The 18,529-nt window shown below is 40.0% G+C and overlaps 1 protein-coding gene across 1 annotated transcript in view; it reads right to left on the bottom strand.

Annotated features, from left to right (window-relative positions):
• Window positions 1–870: 870 nt before the first annotated feature.
• Window positions 871–18,529, bottom strand: part of ADGRA3 (adhesion G protein-coupled receptor A3) — a 51,245-nt gene continuing 33,586 nt past the window's right edge. The window contains exons 11-19 of the mRNA XM_063310714.1: window positions 18,255–18,416; window positions 17,483–17,686; window positions 13,410–13,623; window positions 13,053–13,261; window positions 11,035–11,150; window positions 9,470–9,593; window positions 7,646–7,791; window positions 2,567–2,662; window positions 871–2,438 (exon numbers count right to left, since the gene is read on the bottom strand). Coding sequence (XP_063166784.1) covers window positions 1,196–2,438; window positions 2,567–2,662; window positions 7,646–7,791; window positions 9,470–9,593; window positions 11,035–11,150; window positions 13,053–13,261; window positions 13,410–13,623; window positions 17,483–17,686; window positions 18,255–18,416 — 2,514 coding nt within the window. The 3' untranslated portion in view covers window positions 871–1,195. The remainder of the gene's footprint in view (window positions 2,439–2,566; window positions 2,663–7,645; window positions 7,792–9,469; window positions 9,594–11,034; window positions 11,151–13,052; window positions 13,262–13,409; window positions 13,624–17,482; window positions 17,687–18,254; window positions 18,417–18,529) is intronic.

Genomic DNA, 18,529 nt, shown 5'->3' on the forward strand with positions numbered 1-18,529 from the left:
CCCAAGGTGATTGCTTTACTGCTGTGTTTCTCAATCTCAGCAACTTTGAGATGTGTGGACTTTTGGGGAATTCTGGGAGCTGAAGTCCACACATCTTCAAGTTGCTGAGATTGAGAAACACTCCACTACTGCATTTGGGAAAGAGGATGGAAACATTAATGTGTCCAGTAACAGCTCTAATGTAGCCACAGAAATGCTATTATCAGTGGTTTTAGCCAAGAGACTACTACTTAATTTATCTATGCAAATTACAGGGGGAAATCTCAGGTCAATAATTGCTGAAATGTTAAGGAAAGCGAGACAAGGATTGGGACAGAAGGTTTGTGAGTCACAAACCTTAAATTATGTTTGTATTTAAGCTTACAAAATCTTTGTTTCTTGCTACAACTGGTATTTCATACATCATCTCATGGCAATTCTAAGCTTGTCACCTGAAAGGTCTTCACAGTTCTGCACCATGACAAGCCTATCTGCACAACACATGTACTGCTACATTCAGCAACTCCATTTCTTTAAGTAAACACCTATGACATTTTAAATACAGTAATTCACAAAAGGAGTGTGTGTATTTATATATAGATATTAAACTGTTAGATCCAGTGGCTGGCTGCTATATTCTCTGGCTGTGTGTGTCTAATACTGAACAGGTAACACTTTCTTGATAAATAACCCATTAAGCCATATACCGGTCCTTAAACATACAAGAATGCTACATTATTTTAAGCTATATGAGGACTTGGAGGTTGGCTAGACAACACACCGCACATTTGGGGTAGAGTACTGTGTCAAGTCCCAAAAATGCAATCCTACGCACAGTTAGCCAGCCACAGAGCTTATGGCCAGTAAGAGAGAAGACTGAAGCCTTATGACTGCACTGGGAACTTTAAAGTAAGTAATTTATTTTACACGTTTAAATACAAAAGTGAAATGTGTCGGACATATCGAAGAATGATCTTACATGGGGGAAAAAAATTAACTGTCCAATCTCAAAACAGAGACTGGTAGTGAAAGAGCCATGAAAGAGCAACAGTACTGTAAAAATGTCACAGATATACTTTCTAAAAGCGTATCCAATGGCAGATCTCTCCTACCTAGGACCCTCCCATTCAAAATACCTTTATGAGTCAACCACAGAACATTATTCAGAGCAGAAAACAATGGTCCTTTTAAACCCTTTTAGGGATGTTCAGTAGCACTACACAGTAGTTTCATGTTTCCATAAGCCAGTCCTGATATTTCCAGTGCTGTCGGCACTCAGAAATGCCCCGTCCTGGGTGCTGCTTTTTGGGGGTCCGTTCTGGACAGCTAAATTCAAGCCATAGGACTTCTGCTGCCCTTCCAGTTCAACCACTATGGGCTTCCTCAGTGTGTCCTTTCTGAAGATGGGTGGCATCGTTTTATCGGTATTCCGGTGCCCTTTTTGAAGAGTGCTATAAGCGTCGCTGCTGTCTGGCTGGGACTGGCTATACTGCCGTTCCCTGTATGCCAAGTAAGCTCTTCGGGTCCTTGAATGCCCTTCGGCAAGAGTTGGACGCGTCTTAATCAAGCCATTCTGGATGCTCCCTTCCACGCTGGTGGGAACATCGTAAGCATACTCCCGCAAGACAGTCAGTCTGCTGGCGCGGTGTCCTTTGCTTCTGTTTTTGTGGTGGCGACTTGGGTGCCCGTTTGTCCGTAAAGGCATCTCTAAAGGGGCCACGTGCATTTTGATTTCGTTGTCTACAGAGTGTTCGGTAAGACTGTTGTCAAGAGGGGCAGCGCTTGGTGCTACAAGACCCGGGGGACACTGGGCTGCCGCAACCTGGATATTGGTTAATTTGCAACCTTGCAAAGAATTTTTTAAGCTTGATGCACTTTTGTTAGTGCATGATGATTCTGCACTGCTATTGGTGCACTTGGCAGAATCGCCATTCGGGCCGCTTCCGCTGGAAGAGGGCTGAATGTTAACCTGTACCGAATACGTGCTCCTTCCAGGACAGCAGGACATTAGCCAAGAATGCCGGACGTCTTCCCTATTAACGCCATGATGAAGTATTAAAAAACTGCTAAGGCACAAACACAGGAGTCCAAAAAAGCAACTGAATACTAAATCCAAGGGGTAAGATGATGAAACAGAGAGGGCCCCCAAAATCCACAAAGCCACATACAGAAATAAAGTGAGGCTCACGCCCCGAAGTTGTGTATGGAAGCTATGCTCATTTTCCAGAGCTGTAGTGGAAACCAATGACAGAGACAGAGAGTCTTGATTGTTCAGGCTGCCGTGTTCATTGGTGGCCAGACGCTGCTGCTCTTCATTCGGTTCCTTAAATTCAAATTTACGTTCAGGGTGCCTTTTCAGTTGTATAAATATGCTGAGAAAATACATGCAGTTTACAAAAATAATGAAGCCAGCAGGTCCATAAAAAGCTCCCAAACTTGGTTCCCATGCCATCCAACAACTGCAAAAAAAAGAAAAAAAAAAATCCTAAGAAAGGCATTCCCACGCAGGATCTAACTCAGCCTTTACAACTATTTCAGATCAGGCCCTTCTCACCCTCCAGCTCCAAGTCAATAAGGCAATACTCACTATGCCGAGTGGGGTTTGCTTCCATAATTCCTTATATTTGCAGCAGCTGTTATCCCACAAACTATGACAGGGATTCCTCCACCAATCAGGTAGAACCTAAAAATGAAGGCAGATGCCAAGTACTGGTTTAAACAATCAGAAACATGATTTACCATCTGCGCCCTTGAACATACTAGAACATGATTCTAAACCATAATCCTGTTGAAAAGACTTTATATTGTTTCAGTGATCATGAACTAAAGAGGCAGATAGATCAAAATTAAAGGGGTCCTGCCCCTATGCCTCCAGTGAGGTTCGTCAGTGGGATTATTACATGGACAGAAGTATCTTACGTGGCTGCCGATCTCTGCTGCTTAACCTGCACCAGATGCCGTGGATGGCTTCGCCTCTTTACATTTTCTGATTCTTCTTAACAAATTCCAGAGAACGGCTAAATCTTTGCTCCAAGTGCAAGGGGAAGAGAGGGGTGGGGTGAAATCATGAAGAAGCACTCCACACCCCGCTTTTCTGGCTACAAGGCTGCTACCCTTAGAGGCGAGTACATGAATTGCAACGGGACAAAACTAAAGGCACAACTACTTCTACAAATGTTGAGGTTGAAGTTCTGGTGAAGAGTTTAACTCCAGCCCACTGAAAGGATACACTTAGAAGTAAATGAAATCAATGTTTCATTGTCTGCAAATGTTTCTGAAACAGTCACACAGTGCAGGAAACATAAATCCATAAAGGAGATTCTTTTAAAGCTGGGAATAATATATAAGACGCCATTACTAGTATTATGAGCATGAGCTTGTAAGAGCAGAGTTACTGACACACATTCCTGGCAAATTGTTGCCCACTGGGCCACAAAGAGTGAGAAGTGACAGGATAGCATCCTAGTACTTTTAACCGAGGATGTATTTGTCTTGCATAAAGACGGGCAGTAGTTTGAATTGTTCTGCTGCCCAGCTAAAAGGCGATACAAGCTAGCACAGCACAGTATAATCTATTGTTTCCAATGTAATGTAACAACCAAGATTTTACTTTTTTTAAAAAAAGTTTTGGAATATATACAAGATGACTGCCGCATAAAAAATAACCCTTGCTGCACTGTTGACTTCAAAGGACAGGGGCTTCAAGGAATCCTCAAGGGGCCTATGGCTCAAACAGCTGCTTTAGATTTGCAATGGTCATTTTGTTTCTCAAAAAATGCAAGCACACCAATATTCTTTAGTCTTTGTATTCAGTGGGAATCATAATTATAACAAGACATGGATGAAAAAGCATTCTGAAAAGACAAATGGCTTACAAAGAAACAGAATTCAATGTTGCAGAAATGTTTGTCTGACTGCTGGAAAAAAGTAGTCTGGACAATTGTGTACTATCTATATACACATTATCCATGAGGGATGGTTCCTGCAATGAATGGAAATTATATTTATTTACTGTACTTTATAATAATTGTTTTCATGAGATTTTAATGTTTATATTTGGAGCCTGATTTTATTGTAAACTGCCCAGAGTCCCTCTTTTGGGGGAGATGGGCGGTAACTAAATTTGAATGAATGAATGAATGAATGAATGAATGAATGGTCCAAACAATAATATTCCTTTCAGAGAAAGGTATATTTCTGCCTTACAAAAATATTTCTTTCTCTGAATGGACTATTATTGTAGTACTCCTTGTAGCACGTAGTACTTCTATTCTGGTACCAGTTCTTTGAGATCTCAGGTACAGGAAAACCCCACATCAGTTTTGCTTCTTGTACTTTTGTATTATTTGTATGAGCAGGAAATAAAATGCAATTAACATCACGACTTTACAATGTTCCATTCAATTTGAAGGAAAGCTGATCAGTGTCTGCCACCTTGTGGACAAAGATGGAGCGAATTATTTTAATGAACAAGGTAGAGCACCCTTCTACCCCTGGGGAAGTGAGAAACCGTGATCTGGAGCAAGAGAAATGACAGATAAGGCTAGCTGAAATCTCCTCTTCCTTTCTTAGGAATATTTTTCTATTCGACGTATCATCCAAGGTAGTTTTGAATTTTTTTTAATGGAAGAGCTAGCACATTATATAGGCATATAATAAAAATGTATATGGAGAATAAGCCGACTGATATGTTAGTCCCAGGATAGCTTCAATTATATTTCATTAGAGGCTTACAATATTTAAAAGAAATACATATTGGCTAGCAATCTTTCCATGCATGGGACCAATTAAGTTTGCAGGTCTTTTTTTCCTGGCTAAAATTTCTTGAGTTTCACTTCAACATATTAAAAATGTTTGATATCTTGTCTCTTTGATATCTTGATACCTTAAGGTCACCCTGAAAGTTTGTGATTTTCACATCCAAATAACTGCACACAGCCTCTCTCATGCATTCTGAAAATATTATCCAGTTTGAGGGTGTGTGAAGGGAGGCCTATGCATAAATGATACATCTCAGTTTTATAAATATTCTCTTCTGCCATGAAGAATTTCCCTTTCCAGTTTGAAGGCTAGATGTGCCTTCTTATTTGCCATTTAGCTTCTCCGTGTGGATTATATGCAAGTTTCAAGGGGAACAACATACATCCCACACTGCAGATGTTCAGTTAATAGGAGTACACGGCATCACACATGATGCCAAATTATCTGCTGGTGATAGTATTTATATATACACAAACATTTATGTTTTGCCTTTCTGGTGATCATTTGCAATTAAGAAATGAAAAAAGAATCTAATACTTAAAGATCACAGTATCATAAATCTCAATAAGAACATAGCAAATGAAACATAGCCTTTATGTAAAATAGCAGGTAAGTAAAATACATAAAACCCTTATGGGATAAAGTTGTCTCTGGCGCGATTTTACCACAGTGAGTAAGGGACTGAAACTGGATTTAATGCTGGTGACACACTATTAATGAGAACTGACCATCTGAAAGCAGGAAAACAACTAAAGGCAGAGTTCTTGAAGGGACAGATTTAATTTAGGTGCTGGCCTAGAAACCAGGAGTCTGACAGTTCTAGTCCCGCCTTAGGCCTGAAAGCCGGTTGGGTGACCTTGGGCCAGTCCCTCTCTCTCAGCCCGAGAGCCAATCAGGCGTAAAGAGAGTTCTAGTCCCGCCTTAAGCATGAAAGCTGGCTGGGTGACCTTGGGCCAGTCACTCTTCCTCAGCTCAACCCACCTCACAGGGTTGTTGTTATGGTAGGTAGGTAGGTAGGTAGGTAAAGAAACTTTATTTTGGCCATTGACCAATAAAATACATTCTATAAAGCAAGCAGAGTTATCCCGTAATATCAATAACTGTTGGCAAACATTTGTGGCCGTAGCTTACACATAATGTAGCAGAATTTTGCTCCTTTCAAAGAAATGCATTTATCTTGGTTGTTTAACAGATAACATGAGTAAAAACTGTCAGTATTAGGTATGTTCCCCACCTTGAGTTACTTACAAAGTAATAAAGGCGGGATAAAAAATCTAAAAAAAAACAAGTGGAGGCAGAAGTTCAAAGACTTGTGTAGTGTACTGTTAACAGGGCTGTGAGAAAGGAAGAAAGTAGAACAACACATTATTGGATACAAAAGTAGTATCTGACCTGAAATAGGTCTGTGTTACTTACTTTCAGGGGAAGTAATGAAAACAAAGGATGACTATTTGCAAGAGCACACTGATTCCAAATGATATTGAGACAGAGAGACACCAAACGAAGTGTGAACACTGTAGGAAGAGATGTGCCTTAGGAGAGTAGCAAAGACCAGGGGGAGTCTGGCAGCACCTTTTCTGACTAAGCCATTTCATTAAAAGGCACCAGCTTTCATGAGCTGCAGCTCCCTTCATCACCTGAGGAAGTGAGTTGCGGCTCACAGGATTATCCTTTTTTAATAAAATTGGGTGGTCAGAAAAGGTACTGCCAGACTCCTCCTGATTTTTTAAGAATAAAGGGTAGGCTACCGGAATCTCTTTAATACTCTGACAAATTAGTTAGACTAAGGAAAAGCTTGTTCAAGTAGTCTATTTTTTAAAAAAAAGGAAAGATGGAAAAGAACTGCCTTCTATCACCCAGTAGCAGAGTCTGTAATTATATTCCTTAAAATGGGTGGTTGTCTGAGGTATGCTTCCAAGTCATGTTGGCACCACAGATCTTATTTACATCAGCATTTCACCATGAAAATTCCTTGCAAGTGATGACATCTGTTCTGCTGAATTATAGGTATCTGGCTTAATTAATGATTAAAATAAATTTTATATATCCTGTATTTTCTTTGTGATTTACACTTCTACTATTGAATTATAAAGCAGTACTTCACATATTAACTCAGGGTTTCTCAACCAGGGTTCCATGGAACCCTAGGGTTCCACAAGAGGTCACCAGGGGTTCCCCAGGAGAGCACAATTTATTTAAAAAATTATTTCAAATTCAGGCAACTTCACATTCAAGAGGTAAGTTCCATTATTTTTAGCTTTAAGAACACTGTTAATGCATATATACAGGCCTACCCATGAAATGGAAATAATAATTTTGTAACTTCTGGCCTATTTTTGAGCATGAATGTGCAGGGGTTCCCCGAGGCCCGAAAAATATTTCAAGGGTTCCTCCAGGGTCAAAAAGTTGAGAAAGGCTGTATTAACTGATTAAAATGGAGACATTGCAAGAGAATGAATTCTGATTAGCAATTCTACCAGTAAAGAAACTTTCCTGCATTTCTAATTTTGTTATTGCTGATGGTTTATTGTATGCTTCCCTTAGGAGTTTTGCATAAAAATAAAAATGAACATTTTTCCTTCTCTTCTGAATCCCACCCAACAAAAAAAGGAAGGGCAACAGACTATCAAGAAATAAAGGCCAATTCTTGATTTCAGCTTCAACACATTCACGGGAAGTTAAAAGTAATTAGACATGTAGTGAAACAAAACAATTGGTTTTTTGCAAGCGCTGAGAGAAGGGTTCAAGATAGTGTCCACGCCTTTGCAATCTGGACTTTTGTGACCTCCGCAACAGCCTTGGTCTTTTGACATACTGCACAAGTGTTTCAGCTACTCAATCAAATTTAGTCCAGTCAAGTGTGGCAAGAGGATTGCAAGAAAGAGAGCCGATGCCAGTTTCTCACCTCAGCATCGGCCTTGGAGGAGGGGGTGGTTCCCCGGGATCCTGGCACTGCTTGGCTTTTCTAGTGACTTGCTTATAGATGTTCCTAGATGTGACTCCCATCCACAACAGAGTGGCAAGGGTAGAATAGTGCAAGATTATCCCAACCTGGAAAACAGCCATCAAAAACTCCATGTCAGACAAAAGAGCCACGTTTCATTTCTTCACTCTCAAAATCTCCAGCAGCTTGTTTTGTAAATAATTGGTAAACCTTGATAAGGAATAGAAATGTATTATACACAGCAGCTGTTAAGACTGATCAAAATAAATAACTTGCTCACCCTTCAAAATATATACGTTTACCAAACTCTTAATTATCTTTTTATGAAGTATATTGTTTTTTAACACTGCTTTGTCTGCTGCTCAGAGATCCCTTTATGAGAAAGAACACAATTATAATGGCAGCAGACAGTGACACTGCCCCAGGAAACCTGCAATTTGGTTAACATTTCACAATATGCAAGATGGCACTTTCCTATTCATTTTCATTAAACATCTTCACTCCAAACCATATCGAATTCATCTAGCTACAGCAAAAAAAGTATGTTCTTGCTCAGGCCAGACACTTTACTTTGTAAAGGGAGGTGGGACCAAGACAAAAATGTATTAGAATTTAATTAAATACAGTGAGCATGATTATCCACCATGTATTTAACAACATCTTTTTTTGGCTTCAGAGAAGGCTAAATTTTGGGAGAACCATAGGTTTCATGGCCCTGCTCCACAGAACTAAAAGGGCAAGTTTTCCATTATGAATATCATAGTACAAATGATATATGTCATGTTAGCTGTAAGTGGCATATTTTACATTGTTATTAAAGGGTTTAGAAATGAACAAAGAGGAAACAGAACCTTTTGCATGTTTTGATGCTAAAAACATGGTGTACTAATCCACAGAAGAGCCATCAAGGCAACTCCCCTGAATTTCTACAGAATTTGTTCAAGCTGATTTTTGTCTTCTTTTAGAATGCTAATTGACAAAATAAACAAAATCAGCCTTCTCCTGCAAGGGGACCCTCCCAGAATTCTCAGCAACGGCCATGAAAGCATCTGGCAGTTTAGCCCCATGCATTTAAAGGACACTGGGGAAGGCTGCTATAAATCAGTACCGCAGCTGTGATTGTTGTTAGGACCTTGTCTTGGGAGTCCTATGACCTTTGGGAAAAAGAATTAATGGACACAAGTTGGACATCAGGACTCAAAATAAGGACCAAGTAATAGCAGAGCATTTTAACTGTCCAGGACACTTGAATAGAGATCTCAGAGTAGTTGTTGTTCATTGTTTTAAGTCTTAGAACAATGAAACGACACCAGCAGTATAGAACAAGAGACTCCAGAACTCACATACACGAAGATGTTTCGGGCTAGGGTCTTAACTCATCAGCTGCTGATGAGATTCTTGTAATCTATCTCACATGTAATCTCCATCTGCACAACCACCTTTTCTTTTCCTCCCCACCTTGCCTCATTCCCTTTTCAAATGTTACATCAGTTTGGCCACTCCACGTAGCTGTAGATGAAATGAGCTGTAGCTCATGAAGGGTTATGCCTTTTAATATACTTTGCTAGTCTGAAACGGTGCTACCAGACTCTTGATCTGTGACCTGATCATGCATCCTGGAATGGTAATTGTTTAAACAATAAATGGATGCCCAGAACATAAAGTTCCAGAAAATGAACAGTTAACATTCACCTATTTTAAAAATAATCTTTAACTGTCTTCACCCTTGAGCTTCTTCTTTACTATTCCTTTTACTGAAATTTCTCCAATACACCTTTCACTTACTGCTTGGCAGATGCTAGCATGCTTGCTCTGGGTTATGCCTCCAACAAATATCACACATGTCAAGAAAATATGAAAGCTGAGGTTAATCAACATGTGCCAGCTTTTACGGCTGATCCTGATGACGCTGTCAAATGACAAAAACATAGCAGTTATTTCCTAGACATACCTAAATATTGTTCTATTAGACAAAGAAATTATTTTTAATTATAGTCCCCAAAAAGTGAATCTATCCTGACCCTTATTAAACTCAAATAATCAATGCAAAAACTTATTTACAAATATTAAACCATAAAATCAGATTTCTTCATAATACTGGGGGGGGGGGAGAGCCAAAATCAGACAGCATTATCAGCTAAGGCATACTAGTTTTAATCTTCAGGGAAGATTTCCTACTGTAACATGACTAAGAACACTTTCTTTCTGTCCATGTTCCTGTGAACTGCAAGGATTTTCGAGCATGTTTTAGAATTAATGCTCACTTTCCATGAAATAATCCTGCTTGTTCACGCTTATCAATTTATGTAAATGTTCTAGAACAAAGCCAATACTTCCCAGCTTTTGACTGAAGTTCAGCAGTGAGTTGGTTTCTTGCAGAAAACTCTCTTTGACCTTATAGATCTGTTACTGAGATCTATCTGAAGCTACCAATCCTTCCACAGCCCCCAAATTATTTAGCCAGTACGCTAAATTATTGGAACAACATCATAAATTACAGATTCTGCAATCTCTATAAATTTGAGAATGGTGGGGTGGGTGGGTTGCACAATCTTACATTATGCTATTTGCCCCTCTGTATTTTGGATGCTGTATCAGTCAAGAATAAATTAAAATATGGAAAAGCAAATTAGTAAAAGAATGAATTTTACAAGCACTTTATATAGCTGCAATGAATATTATGACCATATGACTCTTTAGAGATGCAACAGCAAGATGATACCTACGTATATATCAAAATAATTAAAACACAGAAATAACCATATCAGTGCCTCAAGTGTCAGAATGTGTCTCAGTACAAGGACAAATAAATAAAATGTTAAGAACAGGTCTGGAGCAGACTTCACCATTACAGATTATGAGCTTATGGTATAACAAATGTGGATGACAGAGAAAGACATTATTGAACTCTTTGATTATTTAATATCTTGAATCTAGCAATATACCATTACTTCTGCTAATTAAATGTGGACTTCTGTATATCTAGTACTAATCTACATACATACATATAGCCAGACAGATTTGGTTAAATATTAGAACCGTGCAAAGCATTAGAAAGAAATATTTCATGAAACGTGCCAACACAAATGGAAAATCTCTCTTCAAAGCTGTCAAGCGGCTGTATTTTCGCAAGCCTTGTGCATTTGTTTCAAAGGCTGTTCCTCAGTCTGAAGTGCAAACAGACATGCCCTTTGCTGTGTTGGCAACCCAACGGAAATCAGCAGCGAAGATTGCAAAGGATTTACTTTAATGCTTTGAAGGAAGATGTTTTGTTAGTGCCAATGCACAGCCCTCATAAATGTTAGTTGATTTAATCCAGTTAATTTAATATACATTCAGAATTATGCTACCTGTGGTGATATATGTAGCTAATTTTGATCATCAAGAGGCACATCAGCAGAATCACAGCAGACACATAGATAACTGGATGTAGAAGATCAGCGGACTGGGTATACCCTGTCAAATCCTGACAGGCAAAACAATAGGACACAATTCATAATGTTAGTCCAATCTGGGTCTCCATCTGACGTAAGGACGATTATAAATTAAACACAAGACTATGTAAGAATGCCATACAATCTCAGTATATCTTAGAACATAGCATCTACTTAAGCAGATCACTCCTCCTGCAGTTTTCCTTCCACCCTTTCATCAAGACCTCCTCAAGAGGGGAAACTGAGATGGGAACTAAAGACTGGCTCATAACGCACAGAGGGTAATTTCTTAAGGAGGCTACCGGGCAGATCCACCAGCAAGTTAATTACTGGCAGGATTAGAGGCATGTTAACATCCATAATGTGTGAAATGCTAGAACCAAAACCAGTGTTGGATACAAATAAGCATAGCCCTGATAGAGGAAGAGCATAGACTAGAATGGCTGTACTGGCATTCATAATAGCAGGATTAAATGCATTCGTACGGCAATGTAAGAATGGTGCCGAAGGCAACAGAAAACTTTGGCTTAAAACAAGCACAGGAGCATCACAAGAACAAAACAGCATCGCTGGGTGCTAATCTCTGAAAAGAGAAAGCAAGAAGACTCTCTCCCAAAATCCAGGTGTTCTATTTAATTTGAAATGGATTTACTATTTACGTATTTTATTGGAAGCCAGTTTGCTGAAGTGGTGAAGATGACGGAGTAGAAACCAGGAGACAGTGAGTTCTAGTCCTCCCTTAGGGATCGATGCCAGCTGGGTGACCTTGGACTGGTCATTCTCTTTCAGACCAACCCACTTTTCAAGAGTGTTGTGGGGAAAACAGGGGGAGGAAGGAACATTATGTATGCTGCCTTGATTTATACAAATGCAGGCAGGATATAAATCTAATAAATATTATCCAAAACATAACTTTGTTTCATGCTTTTTAAAAGCAGGATTTCCCTTTCATGAAAGGGCTGCATGTAATTATATGAATCAAAGGAATAGGAAATTATATGAATCAAAGGAATAGGAAAATACTGCTGAGATGATGCCAATTAACTGCTGACAAAATTGAATAGAATCAGATGTGATACTGGAAGGAGTGCCTCTGCTCTGTGTCAACGGGGCTGGAAAGATTCTCCTTGTTGCGACTGTGGTGCCGATATGCAAACTATTAAACACACTGTGCAAGACTGCCCACGAGATGCGTTCCCTGGCTCCTTAGAAGATCTGCACGAAGCAATACCGGAAGTGATTGCCTGGATAGCTGAACTGGATATCCAGTTATGAGGCCACTACTGTATCCCTTCATCAGTTCTGTATATAATTGTGTGGACTGTGTGTATGTATTTGCTTTTATCTAGTCATGTACTCATCATACGCTATACACACACACAGACACAGCTTAGAACAGCTGATACCCAGTTAAAAAAGGAGCCTTTTCCTTCACAGACCATAGTGTCACATACTTTTTTTTAAAATAAGAAGATCTAATACCAATTAAAGTTTTGAGGTCTAATGATCCTACGTATCCAAAGACCACTGGAAGTATTTTTAAGTATTTGAAACTAGTACGAAAAACACTACTTGTTTTCTTTTATATTTTTAATAGCCCAGGATCTGTCAGATTTCTTATCTCATTTATCTTCCTTATCTTCCCCTATTTAACAGAACATTTGCAATTTCAAAACTTAGTAGCCTAATCCGCCTCTCTCATGTCCATAAATCATCCTTTTAAGTTATAAAGTCTGGACTACAGGTTTCCACTTCAGCAAAGAGAAGAGGGATTTGAGCCTAAATCATGAACAAAAAAAGTTATATATATAAAAAAAAGTTATCCAAGTTATCCTGACAGTTTGATACTTTGATATTAACACCCAACTATGCAACACATTTGGATAACATTATTGGCTCCCCACAACCTCAAAGAAGCAAACATTATCACCTACCATCAGGACTGCATAATTACTTAGTGAGAAACACTGTATGGTTGTCACATTTTCATCAGAAAAAAGGATGTGGCATCCATCTGATTTCCAGCCACCTTGTCCATTCAGTAAATCAAAGTCCCACTGAGCTGCAACAGCTTCTGTTCCATGTGCAATGCGCCGCAGGGTCACATTGATGGGAACGTCCTGATAGGGTAGACTTACGCCATCTTGTTTGATTATAAAGAAGGAGAGAGTGGTATTTTTATACAGGCTAAAATTAAAGCAATGACATTTCCAGAGCAAAGACACAGAGTAGGGCATGCCATTCTGTGGCAAAGCAACATGGGACTGAAGTGTACCTTGCAGGGAACAAACCTGTTTTGGTGAGGATGACTGGGGTCACCACAGTGAGGCGTTTTCTATCAGCGGTTAGAGTTGTTGAATTCCCTGTAGACGGGAAGAGTTTCCCGTTACGGAATGCAATCAGTTGAAGCCTGCAGACCGCATCCTCTGTGGGCCTGATTTCTCTTTTGTGCCTTTGTGAAAACAAGGCAGGTGGCAACTGTATAGAAGCCTCTACAACTGTGTTCTGCAAAAGGAAGCCAGTACGGTTAATACAGAACATAAAAAGCAGTGTTTCATATGTGCCATCTCTGCTTTGGATATGCCTGTCCCTGAATTAATCGGCATTGAGCATTTCCTCAATAGAGGCTCAGGCTGGCCAGAAAAGCTTTCCAAGAAAGTCCTTTCATAAGATTGATTGATTGGGCATAAGGCAACCAGAGAGCTTTGTGTAATTTGCCACGTGAGTCCTTCCTGAGAACGTGGCAGCTTCATCGTAGAAACCAACTGCTGATCTCTTAAGGGGAGAGTTTTCTGAGGCTAAACTTATGGGCAACCACCCCCTAACCTGGGCTTCCAACCACTTTACAGCCTAGTTTGTACACTGCATTAAGCTATGGTTTATGTAGCCATGATTTGCTGAATAAACAGAACAAATTAGGTTCGCCTGACGTGACTTTGTGCAGTATGTGCCTCCCAACTTAATCCAAATTGTGCTTGAGTGGGTAACCAATGATTAGGCAGAGTTAGGACTGTAGTGAGCTTCACCAAAACAAATTCAGCTTGAGAAGAAATGTGCTGGCCCCCATGAAACAGAAGAAGCATAATTTATTTTGGCTTAGTTAAAAAAAAATTCTGAAACTGAGAAGTTGGTTAAGACTTCTCATTATTTTGTTTTTAAAAAATACTGCCTTGCTACTGGAGGGAGATTTCATTCTTGAAGCTTCACCAAAAAAAAAAAAAAAAAAAAAATTGGAGACCAAACAGTCTGACTAGAAACAAAACTGTAATTCACCATACAGCAATTAGGAGGCCAACCGGTAGAGCTGAGAATACTTATTAGGTCAACCATAGTGGAAATGTCCTTTCAACATCTCTGTGGACCAGGGTTTCTCAACCAGGGTTCCATGGAACCCTAGGGTTCTGCAAGGGGTCACTAGGGGTTCCCTGGGAGAGCACAATTTATTTAAAAAAATATTTCAAATTTGGGCAACTTCACATTAAAGAGGTAAGTTTCATTCTTTATTTTTAGTTTAAGAACACTGTTGATGCATATATACAGGCCTACCCATGAAATGAATATAGTGATTTTGTAACTTCTGGCCTATTTTTGAGCCTGAATGTGCAGGGGTTCCCTGAGGCCTGAAAAATATTTCAAGGGTTCCTCCAGGGTCAAAATGTGGAAAAAGGCTCCTGTGGACTAACATCTGTGTGGACTTTTCCAAATTGTGGACTCCCCATGTCTTCCTCTCTCTGAAAGCCCCCTTTTTCCTATCTTAATTAAGCAGATCTCCACAATTACAGCTCCCCTTTCAATTCTCTTGCCACAGGGACACTCCATGCTTGGCAGACACCTCTACATGAAAATTCACTTGTGCAAGAGCAGGAGTTCACCAGGAAGTTGCTTCCTCCGTCACAGTGAAAAAGGCCAATGCACATCACCTTGCTTTCAACAAAAGAAACACTTAAGAGGAAAAACTCACGTCAGGAGTTTTGCCTCTAAGAACCTTATTCAGCACAGAGTAGAGCTGCTAATAAGGATACTAAGGATCCAGCTGATGCAATAATTAAAAAACAAACCAAAAAGAACAACCCTTCTGGGGTGAAAACTGAAGGTACGTGAAAGAGAAACCATCTACAAAGCTTTCTGAGAAGGGCAATTGCCAACATCACAGAAGAAGGCCCATGGGAGTATAACTTTGCAAATGTGGAATGCAGGGAAATGCTGTAGACAAAAGCTACCATGGAAGCAAGAAATCTAACAGGTCTAAGAATATCAATGTGGTTTTAAATGTGCTAGTGTCAGTTCCTGCTCAAAGGACAGTGATATGAGAGTTGCTTTTAATGTTCTAATGATCCCAGACATCGTAGTGGCAGCCCCTGATCAATCCACCCAAAACTAAGCAACTTGGATCCACTTAGTATTTAGATGTGTGACCACCAGAAAGCTCCAGCTGCAGGGTAGACAAATCAAAAACTTGGGATTATCATCTCATCTTCCCAACCAAGGATCGTTGATAAATTATGGTTAGGATGTTAACACCCAGAAGCAAATCCTCGCAGCAAATACATCAAAAATTTATAAACCCACACCTTTGCTACCACTCAACCTACAACCACAATGGATGGTGCTGCTATAAATGCCAGTAATTACCACAAGAATAAGGCAACTCTCTTCCCACCGATGTTCTCATTCAGTATTTGGCAAACCACGCTACAATAGCTCTTTACGGCTAGTATTACTTATGCACATAAACACAAACATCTTAAATGTTTACAGATCTCTTTCTGCTGGGGTCATAATGCTTGAATCTTCAACATTAATTTTTGGGACATTTAGAAGAACTTTTCTCAGGATTTAAATACATAGAGGAGTACCTGAAGAACGGAGGCAAGAATTGTTAGGTAAATGTCCACTTATCCCTAAGAAGGAAGAGGGGGTGAGAAGGAAACTCAAAATGGAGTTGGCTCTTTTTGATAAAAGAGAGGCAGAGGGAAATTCTGGCAGGCTTTCAAGATTCAGTTATCATGCCGTTCAAGAGAATTCCAGCAGTTCTTGTGGTGTCTGCTTCCTGACCTGGCCTATCTCAAAGGGTTGACAAATTAATGACAAGAAGAGACTATCCTTATAGTAGCTTTAAGGTAAAGTTTCTAAGGCAAGTTCAATTCCTAGTGACCTGTGTGGAGTTTCTTGGAGGTGGTTTACCACTCTCTCCCTCCAGGATGTATTTTCAGCTTCCCAGGCTATCCAACAGCCCTGACATTTCCAAGTGCCTCTTCTTCAAATACTAACTAGGGCTGGCCCTGTTTAGCCTCTATGATCAGCCAGGATTGGCTGGGTGCTGCTGCCTGCAGTTTTAAAGAACAGGATTAGCAAAACTCACGGAGGAAGTATCAACTGGTGTTGTTAGCTAAATGGAATCTCTGTACAAAGACAATATATCTGACCACTAAATACTAAAGATGGTCATCAAGTTTATGTCCTGTTTGTGCGCTCTTTCCAGTAAGAACTTAGCTAACTGCCTGCTGAAAATATTTTTTTTTTCATTTATTTTCATTTATTCATTTACAAGTTTTACTGGCTGCTCCAATCTGCTGACTGTAAGCAACAAGCCTAATACATTGAGGTTAAAATCATACAATTAGTCTAAAAACACAACTAGATCTATTCATATAGAGCAAACATAAGGTGTTGGTTATGACCTTTAAAGCCCTAAATGGGGCCAGGTTACCTGAGGGACTGTCTCATCCCCTTAACATTGACCTGTCCCACCCAGTTATGCAGAAAGGGCATGCTGCGAACCCTGCCAGTAAGGGAATTCCACCTGGCGGGGTCCGTGAGGCGGGCCTTCTCTGCAGTGGTGTCCGCCCTTTGGAACATTCTTCCCCTGGAGGTGAGACAGGCTCCTTCACTCCCGGCCTTCCGGAAGAACTTGAAAACCTGGTTCTGCCGCCTCGCTTGGGGTGGGAGGGGCAACAGTTCTACTTGGGGGTAGCTAGCACCACAGATCTCTCCCCAACGAATAAAATCTTTGCCTCTTGGATTTTGTATCTATTTTATCCTTATTTATTGGTTTGCTATATTGCAATTTATATGGTTTTAATTCTTGATTTTACTGTAAACCGCCCAGAGTCCCCCTTTTGGGAGAGATGGGCGGCAACAGAAATTTGAAAAATAAATAAATAAGATACTGGTTTCATCTTAGCCTTCTCCCGGATTCACTAATTCATATATAAGGATCACTAAATCAACTGCATGCTTGTAGTTTGAAATGGCAGCATCCCAAAAATGTTCCATCTCTTGATTCCACTGAATTTTACAGGTGCCTGTAACATAAGTACAAGCACATGCACATACGTGCATGCAGTCTTAAGTTTTCATTCACCTTAAGTGCTAGGCTTGACAATGTATTTGAGACATTGCATTTAAAGCCCAGTTGCTTGTCAAGACTTCCATCCAGATCTCTTCGTCCGTAGTCAGAAAACCCTGTGCGATCTGTTGCAGCTATCTTCTGAAATACTGTGCAGGTCATCCCAGTAAAGCTAGAGCCCTTTATTACATAAGCTTCCACTGCAATATTTGGAGAATACTGTTGAAATAAAACAAAACAAAACAAAATGCTACGCCATGCTATACTGCAAAAGCAGTAAATCAGCTTCCAAAATACACCAGATTGTTAGAATAGAAAACCTCCAAATTCCAAAGAATTGAAGTTGGAAGACTAGCTAACACTAAAATTAAAATGTGAAAAATCAATCAATCAGTCAGTCAATCAATCTACCTACCAACCAACCAACCATAAGAGGAGGTATGGAAAGCCTTCCTACCCCCTTACTGGTAGGTCTGCTTTGGATCCTATGACCAAGAGAAAGGACAGAGAAGTCACCATTTCAAGCTGCTGTCCAACTGCCCCTCCCACAGGGATGGGGGGAATTTTTTTCCCCCTATGCACCCTTGTTCTGATCCGCCCCATTTCTGATTTCTGAATTTTATCTTTCCCCCAGGCCAAATGCAGTCCCCTTCAGCTCAGTTCTCAGAGTGTTACAATACTGACAGACAGAATCCCAATCCCTTTTCAAACATTTCAGTAAAAATTAAGTACTGCTTTTACTTGATCTTCAGGGTTATCAATGAATAACAAAAGTGCTAATTCTTACCGTTGAGTAAACCTGAGCCCCATTAGCTAGCCGGTATGTTGCAATCCTTTGTAAGCACTGTACAATTCTAGTACAGGCTTTGGCTTCTCTCTGGGCCATCCACAGTATATGTTCATCAGCTAGCATTATATTACTAGCAATATCAACCATCACATCGCCTAGCTGGGAGAAGAGAAGTGGAAGAGTTGACATGCTAAGCTTTTGCATCATTTCCCACATAGATTCCCAACGGCGTTCTTCTCCCCCACTCCATCTGCAACATTTTTCCCTTTGGG

This window comes from Candoia aspera, chromosome 8 (genome assembly GCF_035149785.1).
Source record: "Candoia aspera isolate rCanAsp1 chromosome 8, rCanAsp1.hap2, whole genome shotgun sequence".
NCBI lineage: Eukaryota > Metazoa > Chordata > Lepidosauria > Squamata > Boidae > Candoia > Candoia aspera.